At 42.2% G+C, this 12,335-nt stretch overlaps 1 protein-coding gene across 3 annotated transcripts in view; it reads left to right on the forward strand.

The window, feature by feature from the left end:
* The first annotated feature begins 2,555 nt into the window (after positions 1–2,555).
* YAP1 (Yes1 associated transcriptional regulator) overlaps positions 2,556–12,335 on the forward strand; it is a 123,417-nt gene continuing 113,637 nt past the window's right edge. For 2 of the 3 annotated variants that reach the window (XM_023208108.2, XM_023208109.2), the window contains exons 1-2: positions 2,983–3,303; positions 6,579–6,829. In XM_023208108.2, coding sequence (XP_023063876.1) covers positions 2,983–3,303; positions 6,579–6,829 — 572 coding nt within the window. Of the gene's footprint in view, positions 3,304–6,578; positions 6,830–12,335 lie in introns of all 3 variants that reach the window. The other variant, XM_023208110.2, reaches the window with a different exon arrangement.

Consider the following 12,335-nt stretch of genomic DNA (forward strand, 5'->3'; position numbering starts at 1 on the left):
TAAACGAGGAATAGTAAGTTCCAAAATCTTGGTTGATGATACAGAAGTGCTTACAGATCACAGTCACTCCAAAGACCCTTTCACTCCACTTATCAAAGTAATTTTGTCCTCATTTTAATGGCAGGCGAAACAATATTGAACAAAGCAGCCTCTGCTGTACTTTAAGCCCTTTAGCTAGTGTTCATAGTAGTAAACGCTCTAGTAAAAGAACAGCTTCCATTCCAATCCCAGGTTTTCAATCACTTTGGTTCTTTTTTTGAGACAGAGTCTCACTATGTTGCCTAGGCTGGAGTGCAGTGGTTTGATCTCAGCTCACTGCAACCTCCACCTCCTGGGTTCAAGTGATTCTCATGCCTCAGCCACCTGAGTAGCTGGGACTACAGGCACATGCCACCACACCTGGCTAATTTTTGTATTTTTTGTAGAGACAGGGTTTCACCATTTTGGCCAGACTGGTCTCGAACTTCTGACCTCAAGTGATTCCCCTGCATTAGCCCCCCAAAGTGCTGGTACTACAGGCATGAATCACCACGCCCAGCCCACTTTGGTTCCTAAAGTTTTCTTTCAAGTAAAGTTTTTAATGCACAGTTTCTGCCCAAAGATTTTGTTTGTGTGGATTATTGGATAGGAGAGGAAGGGATTACCAACAGGGTCCCTAAGGCTGTGCTTAGAAAGAGAGGGTTGCTGCAAGGAGAGGCTATGTTACTACCTGTGAAGTCATCTGTGAATATGGGACAACAATAACACTGACATTGATGCGCAACTCACTGCACGTCCCAAACTAGGCTAAGTACATTATATCCATTGACTCATGTAATGCCCCAGCAACTATGAGGTAGGTGTTATTACCTCTGATGCTAATATTAAAGAACAGGAAATAAATAACTTGTCCAAAATCTCACAGCTAGTAAATGGCAGAACTGGGACCTGAACTCAAAACTCTGTAACTCCAGAACCTACAAGTTTGTCGTTAAATGCACTTGACATTTAGGAGTGGGAACAAATCCAAGAATTAGTCATGGGTGTCATTTACTCTGATCCTTTTCTTCAGATAGGAAACTGGGGGTTCAGAGTAGTTGATTGGAATCTTCTGTTAGAATTTTGAGTGTCCGAAGCCTGCTCCTTTGGCCGAGCCCTACCACACCAAGTGATACAGATCCTTCAGAATTCTCCTGGGCATGTTCTGGCTGGAGGAAGAGATTATCTTTTTGCTCCCGGACTTTTTCCTTGCTTAATCCTATTTATACCTCTGTTTCACTAGCATTGTAGACAAAATCATTAAAACAAGAAAGCCAGATTTCCTTAGAATGGGCTAGTGCATTTAAAATTAGACTGACGTTGCACAATCCTATGCATATACTAAAAAAAAAAAAAAAAAAAAAAAAAAAAAAACCCCACAGAATTGCTTATACAAATATGTACAAGTATTACAAAAACTGTATGGTATATGAATTACATCTCAACAAGGATGCTTAAAAAAAAAAAAAACAGAGTGTGACTTAAACAACAAATTTCCATTGTTTTTGAGTGGCTTCCAATGGGCTCCTTGTACATCAGGTGCCTGGGGTGACCTACTTGCCCATTTATTTCTTATTCAGTCCACATTAACGGAGTCTACCCTTGGGCCAGGCACAGGGATAGCAGGGGTAGGCACCCAGCTCCCTGAGGATGAAAGGCAGGTACAGAGGAATGAATGCTTGTATCTGAAAAAGCACTGATATTTTGGGTTGAGCCTTCCAGTGACTATGTTGCAAACTCGAGTACTGAAACAGTTGATGTGATTTCACTATTTAGAAAATGTAGTGTTTTTGTTTCTTTTAATAAGTTACACTGACTCACAGACCTGGTCTCAAAGCTTCAATTACAGTAACCGTTTACCCCTTTCAAGTGAGTTTTCGCATAATAACAGATAAGTGAAACAGAATTACAAAATAAAGTTAATGCTGAAAACAATGGACCTTTATTAACAGTGCCGTCTCACCGTATCTATTTTAACTCCCATCTATCCTGGCGGCTTTAAGCCCGCACTGGCGCTCGGCTCGGTCAAGCCGGGGTAGCGCCGGGAAGAGGAGGTGGGTTCGCACATCCTCTCTCCACTTCTTTCGGCCTTGGCCCTTTCGCAGGTCCAGGCGAGCTGGAAGCGCCTTTCCCGAGCACTGGCGGGGAAAAGGGGCCGAGCGGGGCGGAAGGACTTCCTGCGGCCAAGGGTGGCCGCGTTCTTTGCAGAGACCACAGTTTGGCTCCGGAATGGACCCAGCGTTTGTGGTTCGCGGCGTAGAACACGGGGCACGCTCCGGACCCCTGCCCGGCTGAGCGCGGGCGAAGGGCGGACCGGACCGGACCAGGGCGAGCGGGTCACGTGCAACCGGGAGAGGCGCCGCAGGCTGGGAGTGTGCAGGAATGTAGCAACTTGCAGCGAAAAGTTTCCCTGCGCTGCCGGCCGGGCCGCGGTGCGGGCGGGCGCGCAGAGGAAGGAAGAGCCGAGAGGAGGCGGGGCCGCGGCGGCGCGGGCGGGCGCTTCTCATAACTTTAGTTTTGGCGTCTGAGGCGAGTTTCTGTCTCAGTCGGGCGCAGCCGCCGCCAGGGAAAAGAAAGGGAGGAAGGAAGGAACAAGAAAAGGAAATAAAAGAGAAAGGGGGAGGAGGGGAAAGGCAACGAGCTGTCTGGCCTCCGTCAAGGGAGTTGGAGGGAAAAAGTTCTCAGGCGCCGCAGGTCCGAGTCCCTCGCAGCCCCTCCCGAGGCGCAGCCGCCAGACCAGTGGAGCCCGGGCGCAGGGCGGGGGCGGAGGCGCCGGGGCGGGGGATGCGGGGCCGCGGCGCAGCCCCCCGGCCCTGAGAGCGAGGAGAGCGCCGCTCCCGCCGCCCAGCACCGCCCGGCCCGCAGCCGTCGCCGCTTCTCCACCTCGGCCTGTGGAGCCGGGGCGTCCGGGCGGAGCCCTCGCTCGCCTGGTTTAGGGGGTGCGCGTCGGGGGAGGCAGAAGCCATGGATCCCGGGCAGCAGCCGCCGCCTCAACCGGCCCCCCAGGGCCAAGGGCAGCCGCCTGCGCAGCCCCCCCAGGGGCAGGGCCCGCCGTCGGGACCCGGGCAGCCAGCACCCGCGGCGACCCAGGCGGCGCCGCAGGCACCCCCCGCCGGGCATCAGATCGTGCACGTCCGCGGGGACTCGGAGACCGACCTGGAGGCGCTCTTCAACGCCGTCATGAACCCCAAGACGGCTAACGTGCCCCAGACCGTGCCTATGAGGCTCCGGAAGCTGCCCGACTCCTTCTTCAAGCCGCCGGAGCCCAAATCCCACTCCCGACAGGTAACCTCGTCGCCCCTCTCCCCGCTTCCCCGTCGGGCGGGCCTCAGACCGGGGGGGGCGCTCGGGAGCCGCGGCCGCCAGCTCTGGCCAGGGGAGGGGGTTGCGGGAGCTTTAGCTGGGGTGGGAGTCCCGCGGCGAAGTGGAGGAACTGGAGTCGTCCGCTCGGCCGCGGTGACCAGCTCCCCATTCCTCCCAGAGTCCGGGGCTGAGATTTGTTTTTCTCTTCGGAGTTTCTCTCTGCGGTTGCAGCCCCGGGGGGCGTGCTTTCCCTCCTTCCTTTCTTTCTCCCCGGGGTTCCCGGGAGGTTGGCGGGAGTGGAGGAGGGGTGGGGAGGAAGGAAGGGGGTGGGGAGAGCCGAGCCTGGGCCGCGGTGGGCTTGCACAATGCGCGCGCCTCCGCGCGCTCCGCACCTTCGCTCCCGCCGGGGCCGGGCCGGGAAAGGGGGAGGGGGGCCTCTGGCATTTGTGTGTGGGTGAGTTGCCAGCGGCGGCCGAGTTTGTGAAGTTGAGCCCTGGGCCCCTTTCCTTTGCGGCCTCTCGGTCCCCTTCAGTCTCCTGGGGGAGTCAAATAATTGTTCTCTTGTTTTCTAGTGTTGATTAGAGGTGGGGGTAGAACCGGTCCATTTAGTTTTTTGCTCTTTCTTTCCCTCCCCCCCAGCCGTTTCCCCTCCCCCTCCCGTAAGCATTTATTTTCCTCGCGGCTCAGGCAATTTCTGAATACAGGTTTCGGGCTTCCCCTGCCCAGACTTTCCTGGAAGTTGTTTATGGAGTTCTTTCACCCCAGCGCTTCCCTTGTGTGTTGGAACTTGGGTCGGCTCGCTCTTATCAAACTTAGTAGGTTGCGTGTTGGTTTCCCGATTGTAGGCTATTATTTACAGTCGGCTGAAAAGCTTTTGAATTAGCCACATCTGTACGTTGCGCAGGAACTGAGTTGCGCTTTACAGTACCGAGGTTTTAACACAAGCCTTTGATAATACACTGCGGGTTGACTCATAGGCCAAGTCCTGCCTAGTTCAACTGTGATTAAAAGTTAATGTTTGGGAAGCGATGACTAATTCTAGGATCGCCATTGCTTTTTAATTCTTATTGCGGATATGAACATGGCTGCTTTTCCACATACACAACATTCGATTATTTTGCCAGCTTGATTCAGCATAGAAGTGAAACTATTTATAATGAGAGTGTTAACATTCCGATAGGTCCCAGTGGATTTTAGTATAGGGTTCTCTCTTTTTCCTTCTTTTCTTTTTTCTTCTTCTTCTTTTTTTTTTTTTAAAGAACTTGCTTCAGGCTAAACTTCATAGGAACGTTGCCCAAAAGTTAATAGGTTTTCCAAATACTGCAATGTAGTTAGCCCACTCTGGCTGTAACTTGAGTGGAAAGAAGAGTTACCGCCCCCACTCCCATTCCCTCTCCTATTTGCAGGCCTGTTGTATATTCTTCTGTCAGAGACCACGGGATTTTGGAACTCAGAAAAACTCACTTAACCTGATGACAAAAACTCGGGTTAAGGAGGAGGAAGGAAGGAAAAACAATTTAGCTGCTTGCCTAAACACTTCAATTTGTCAGAAGTAGACTTAGCTATGCTTTTTTTCTTACCCCTGGAAGTGGGTTTATGGACTCATTGTAGGTAAATGTATGTTGGCATGCACCCTACAGACTACACGGTATTTTTTCAAAGTATAATACACATAGATTGGATCCCCCATTTTGTGACAAAGAGTCACAACTGGAAAGTGTAGTTTTTCTTCTAGTAAATAATTTTTTTTTTTTTTTTGAGACGGAGTCTTGCTCTGTTGCCCAGGCTGGAGTGCAGTGGCCGGATCTCAGCTAACTGCAAGCTCTGCCTCCCGGGTTCACGCCATTCTCCTGCCTCAGCCTCCCGAGTAGCTGGGACTACAGGCGCCCACCACCTCGCCCAGCTAGTTTTTTTTTTGTATTTTTTTAGTAGAGACGGGGTTTCACCATGTTAGCCAGGATGGTCTCCATCTCCTAACCTCGTGATCCGCCCATCTCGGCCTCCCAAAGTGCTGGGATTACAGGCTTGAGCCACCTCGCCCGGCCTTAGTAAATAATTTTTACAAGAATTTATATCCAGCAGTTCTAAAATTCATAAACTATTATAGTTTTGTTTTTTAATAAGTTTTTAACTAAGTGTTGCTCATCTGTAAATTGGACTTTTATTTCTGCTAGTGATTTTCTAAATCATACTTATTCTGATGGGAAACTCAGAAAGGTATATCACTTTAAGGCATTAATGACTATACTGAGTCCTTCCGGTTTCCTTAACTTTTGTGAATCTAGGAAATTCTAACTTTTTGATAATCAAACTCTAATTCTAATTAAAAACATTTAAAAAACTATGCAAGATTATGAATAGTAAAATGTAGGTTGTGAATACTACTGTTCTCCACACAAACTGGTGACTATAAGTTGTTTTATATGCATCCATTTTTCTATCTTGAAAACTATGTTACAAACGAGAAAACAGGCATATGGAAGTTAACATACTTGTTCAGTGTCACACTAGACAGCTTGGACTGGAACTCAGATCTTTGGGGTCTGAATGCAGAATTTTTCTGCTTGTGTAGAGTTGTGGATGTCTGTGAGTTCTTAAGTTATAATTGGACTGATAACCTCATTATCTTCTACATACAAAGATACAGTTGAGTTTTTTTCATCCTGTTCATTGTAGATGGCTTTTAAGAACATTTGGGCAGTTCAAATTTGTTGCTTTCATTAAAAATTGTGTAATTTGTTATGATTTCTTTATTGATGGCGTTTTATCATGGTGGGAAAAAATGACAAGGGCTTGTTTTTTCTTGGGCTTGTCCTAGAAAAAAATTAATTACTTAAAACCTAGTAAAAAATGCATATTCTTTGCGTTGTGTTTATACTTAGAACATTTTAGAACTTGGAAAAGCACCCATAACTGCACTGACTTTTTAAAAATTAGGTTTTAAAATTCACTATTATTTTTGGAATGTTTTATTCATTCAGTACTAGTTGCCCTTACATGTTTAGTGTGTAGTAGGTGGAAATTCATTAGATGGACTGCTCATCAATAAAATTACAAATATAAAATTTATATTAAAATTATACAATATTAAAAGTATCCGTTTGAAAACCTGTGTTCTCGTGTCAAATATTAAATGTTGAAATTTTCCTTTGGCACTTAGATATTCGGCTGCAATTAAGCACTGACTGGGAAATTTAAAGGGACTCTCTAAAAAGTTGTGTTTCTTTTTTAATTTTTCATCTTAATATTCCTAATAGGCCAGTACTGATGCAGGCACTGCAGGAGCCCTGACTCCACAGCATGTTCGAGCTCATTCCTCTCCAGCTTCTCTGCAGTTGGGAGCTGTTTCTCCTGGGACACTGACCCCCGCTGGAGTAGTCTCTGGTCCAGCAGCTACACCCACAGCTCAGCATCTTCGACAGTCTTCTTTTGAGATACCTGATGATGTACCTCTGCCAGCAGGTTGGGAGATGGCAAAGACATCTTCTGGTCAGAGATACTTCTTAAAGTAAGTGAAAATAATGGTGGGAGACAGTTATCTAAGAAAAATATGTATTGGAAAACACAGTAAAGTGGTGTCAAGATACAGAATATCATTTGTTTTTTTTTTTTTTTTTAATATTTATGTTAAGCTCTGGAGCTCTGTTATATCTCCCATGTATATGTTTAAGTTTGGTATGACCTAAATACCTTTGTTAGCATGGGTAATATTTTGAGAGCTTTACTGAATCTTGGTTCTGGGCCTCTTTATAATCTTTTCTTTTGTGGAAGCTTGGTTATTCTCATTTTGAGCTTTTGCCAAACCTGTTAATTAGCCCTAGCACAAAGCAGAAAGAATACCGTGAAAATTTTCAAATTCTGAGAATATTAGGGCTAGCAGCATCTTATGAAGTACGTGTGGTACTACTTGTATCTTTTTAAATAAATATTTTATTGGTGGAGAGCTACAAAATAAGTAGGGCTTTTAGGGGAGTCTAATTTTACAGTATTTTAAATTGTGAAATGACAAGCACTACAACTGAAGCTTGATGTGACTTACCAATATTTCCCCCCAAAATGTAAAGGGAAATATAAATTTTTAGGTTTCATACGCAGTCTCTCAGTGGCAGACTTCTTTCAAGCTAGTAGATCTTCACAATAGAAACTCTCCTCTCTGGGAAAACAGAAACATGACCGTTGGGTTGTTTATTTTTTTTAATCAGTCTTTTTGTGTTTAACAAAATGGCAAAATTGCACTAGGCTGAAAAGATCTAAAAAGCTTCTTTCCTCTAATTTTGAAATTACAGATAGGACCTCAGTTTTTTTCTGGCTTGTTTGGATCAAGTATATATAAAGTGTTGACTAAAACTAATTATTATAGGCCGAAATTGATGTCTTTAAAAAAGCTCACTTAATAGTGTTTTAATCAGGTTGAGATAATAAAGTGAAAAACAGTGTAAGTTTTGATTCAGATCTGTCTTGACAGTCTACTCCTAAGGCAAGTGTAACATTTATTTATCATATCAGATAATACCATTAAGGATGTTTTGTTGTGTGAATCCTAGTATGTGTTTTATATTGATTGTCTTCCAGGGTGGGTTGCTACTTCGTAATGTAAGATAGAAAATTTTGTGACAGACTTACAGAAGAGCAGAGGAAAAGGTTTGATCGTGAAAAGTTCGTAGTTTTTTTTTTTGTTTTTGCCCCCTTTCCTGCAACTTTTTGTTTTTCTTCTTCTTTTTGTTTTTAAATTCATTTTCTGGTGTCCTGGTATCCATTTCAAAGGATCAGGTTTCAACCAGAACAGTAAAGGGCCTGAGACTGGAAAGTACACACAAGTCTGGCAAACTCATCTGCACGAGCAAGATCATTTGTTCTCAAGCAGACATCCAAAGTAAATGATTGAAAGAGCTGCTAGCTGTGAAGGATGTGTCCTGAAGGGGAAGGGAGTGGAAACAAACCAGGTTGTTAGGAAGAAAAAGAAAGGCTGCACTTTTTTGAACCTCTCCCTGCTGGGTCACATGCTGACCTGGGGAGATTTTTAAACAGCTTAATAGCCTGCTTGCCTTCTTTGTTTGGTGGATGCTGTGGCTAAAAGTATAAGGTTAAAGAGCAACATTTATGCTCCTCTTGTTAGTTCTTTGTATCTTGTAATAATTGCTTGTAGGTGATATCTGCCTACAGTTTCATTATTTTGAATGAATGATCTTTTTTTTGAGCTGAAATCAGTATTCTAGATACAGTTGGCCTTCCGTATCTGTGGATTCAGCATTCGTGGATTCAACCAACCTCTGATTGAAAATATTCAGAAAAGAAATTACATTTGTGTTGACTAATGTACAAACTTTTTTCCTTGTCATTACTTCCTAAATAATGTAACAACTATTTATATAGCATTTACATTGTATTAAGTATTATAAGTAATCTAGAGATGATATAAAGTATATGGTAGAATATGTATAGGTTATATGCAAATATTATGCCACTTTATGTGAAAGACCAGAGTGTCTGTGGATTTTAGTACATGTAGGAGGTCCTGGAACGAATCCTTGACCACAGATGCTAAGGAATGACTATTCATTTTTCAACGTTTCCAGTGATTCTTCCTTTGTGAAGAAATGTTTGTCTTAAAGGTATTGATATATGTAGATGGATTAATGAAGGGTATATACCTTCCAGCCCCAGTCACCTCAGTTCACACCTGTCACCTATGGGCCTGTAAGGAAGATAAACCAGGCCAAAATAAATAAATCTCAAATTATGTCATATGAGAAAAGGTTGCAAGGGTAGAGAGATATTTACCTGGAAAAGAAAAAACTGGGAGGAGGAGAGATAAGACATGATTGTTGTTTCAGTGTTTCTGGGGAACTTTCATGTGAGAGTAAGATTAGTCTTATTATACAAGAAATGTGAGGAATTTTATTCCTTGGAAGAATTTTCTTATATAAAACTTTTCAGAACTGGAAGAGTTTTCCTGGACAGGTAAATCTTGCTCGATAAATGTAGGTAAAATCATGGTTACTTGGTGTCTGTCAGGGATTCAGTGTAGGCCCCTAAACCTTGGATGTGGAAGATGAATGCTGTGGGCTTATAAAATTTTGTATTATAAAGAGTATCTGCTTTATGAACAATATGCAATTTGGAGAAATGTTTTGAAATAAGATTATTTCACCTTCTCTAGTTAGCTACTTCCATGATGTTATGGGATGTGTAGTTGTTATAACTTCTTTTTGTGTACTGAACACATAAATGAGGTTAATATCCTAACTATTAGTCAAAGATGATGATAAACAAAGCTTTTGGTGCCAAGTTTCTATTGTCAAAGTTCATTTTTATCCTAGTTTTGATGTTTTAAAATAGGGCTGTATTTGTAATCAATATTTATATACTTTCCTCTTGTGTCTAAAGAAGTTTGTTGTTGTCAACCAGATGGAGAATGAAGATTTAAATTAGTTGCATATTTTACACTTACTTCCACAGTGAAACATTTTATTTTAATGCATCTTTTTAGATATTTGTTGGAACTGACTTTTAAGTTACAAGGTCTATAACTTACTGAGATTTATATTTGGCATGAAGAACCTGACTATAAATGGTCCAGACAGGCAAGGCGGTGTAATTTGAGAAAAAACTTAGAAATGTTAACTTAAGAAACTACCCAGTTGTTGCCTTGTGACCATAGATGATTGAGTTTTTGAAGTTAGTTGGCCTGTCGTCTAGTTTCCAGGCAGCATGATTACTGAAAGATTATAAGCAGGCAATCATTGGTCATTTTAAAGCCCTCCTTAGGTCAGTGAGATCTTGTGGAGAAGACTCGTATCTTATTTTGGTAAGTGATATGGTGGAAGTATGGTGCTAGCTACATTTATCAGTGGCTTGTTTTCAAGTTCTGGGATGAATGTGAAGTATGTAAACAAGGCTTAGCTATATAATATTTGTTCTATTGGCATTTACTATTCAAAACCAATTTCTTTACCATTGCATTGAGCTTTCATTTTAAAAGAATTCATTGTCATTATGACTGTGAGAGTTACTACCTTCTTCAGCTGTCTTATGGTTTTCCTACAGGAAATAGTTCTTCAAGTAGTTGGTCAACAACTTCCTATTTCTTTATAAGCTGCTGAATAACTTCCTGAATCAGTATTCTATAATATCTCTGGTTTCAAGGAGTGTTTTTACTTGCAAGTTTATTGTATTGACTCTGATGCCTTGTAACAATTACCATGTTCAAAGACGTGTTCGTATATATAATATACCATGTAGGACCTTATAATTTGATTTAAGGAATCTGGATCAGTGATTTTAAAAGTTTGTACAGTTGCATTGTTTTAATAATGTTCTAATAATTTTTAAAGGATAGTTTTGTTTCATTTCCATTGTTTATCTTTTTCTGAATAACTGGCCATAATGTTTTTAGTCTGTGAAGATTCAGGGTTTTTTGTGGCTGTGATTTGATTAAGTTATATTGAGCGTCTTGGTACACAATTTAAAAAGGATTTGTTTTTCAGAGATTTTTGACATTGTGTGGCATACAGCTTACCCATATTCCAATATTAATTTGCCCTGTAGATATAATTGATCGCTGTCTATAGGCTGATTCTTTCTTTGTTTCTTTTTTTGTTTTTCTTTTTGGAGACAGTCTTGCTCTGTCGCCCAGGCTGGAGTGCAGTGGTGCGATCTTGACTCACTGCAACCTCTGCCTCCTGGGTTCAAGTGATTCCCCTGCCCCGTCTCTACTAAAAACACAAAAATTAGCCAGGCATGTTGGCGCACACCTGTAGTCCCAGCTACTCAGGAGGCTGAGGCAGGAGAATTGCTTGAACCTGGCAGGTGGAGGATGCAGCGAGTTGAGATTGAGTCACTCCACACCAGCCTGGGCAATAGAGCCAGACTCTGTCTTAAAAAAAAAAAAAAAAACTATGAACATATACAGTGTATGTTGTTATTGTATATAGTGTACCTGATATGTATACAGTGTATTCAGAACATATAGAGTGTGTCTTCGTAATAAAGATTAGATGTTTTAAAAAGGAAGTTTCATGAGGAATAAGGCCATGCTGTTTCTTTCTGTATCAAGTATAACCCAGTTTCCCTTTAAAACTGAAAAGCTTGTAATTTTGCCATTTAATGTTAAGTTGCACACGTGCACATGTATACAGAAACAAAAAACCAGTTCAAGTTGCAATCACAAAGTATTTCCCTATTTGAGGGAAGGCCAGTCTCTGGGTGTTTGTCTTGCTATTGAGGCTGAGTGGAGAGAGAAGATGAAAGTACGCCCTCAGCTCTGGGGGGTGGGGGAGAGCTTACTTCTGCTCAGTGGGTGGGCATCACAGGGAAGAATGGCACACAGTGCCACAGTGATTTAGGGAGAAAACCCTGGAGAAACCGTATTCACTGGTGGCAGAAGAAAAACAATTGGAAAATAGTAGATGTGACGGAGTAAATAGAACATAGAGATTAACATATTGCCTGGGAAAAGTAATGGAATCTTTTTAGTGTGAACTAAGAAATATCTCTAGAAGTTTAAATGTAGCAGACACAATTGACTGCAAGATGGTAGGCTAATTTTCTTTTTAAAGTCACATGAAAAAAAATACCCTTTCCTAAAGCTTTATTTTAGCCATTATAAAAACCAAAACATCTAGGTAGCATTTAAATAGTTGAAACTTGGGGGGGAAAAAAAACCCAAAAAACCCCAGGTTTTTACAACCCTAAGATCAGTCCTCTTTAGTTACGTAGAGAAATATTTTACCTTGTAGTTAGAAAAATAATGGGAATTCGCAGCTTAAAATACTCATGCTATCATGACTCTGCATTGCCTTGTACCTTAAGGCTTTGAGGGGAGGTAAATGTTAAACCTTTTTGTTGCGAAAATGTATATTGAAGTTTAGGCTTAGGACCAATCAAAGTGAAGTCATTTTAAAAATCAGTTGCTAAGATTTAAGATTATTCAGACTTAATTTGCTACCCTCTGTAATAGCATAATTTAGCCATTAATTGTGGCTTGAAAGTTTTTAATAATAGCTGAGTAGCAT

This window comes from Piliocolobus tephrosceles, chromosome 13, assembly GCF_002776525.5.
Source record: "Piliocolobus tephrosceles isolate RC106 chromosome 13, ASM277652v3, whole genome shotgun sequence".
Lineage (NCBI taxonomy): Eukaryota > Metazoa > Chordata > Mammalia > Primates > Cercopithecidae > Piliocolobus > Piliocolobus tephrosceles.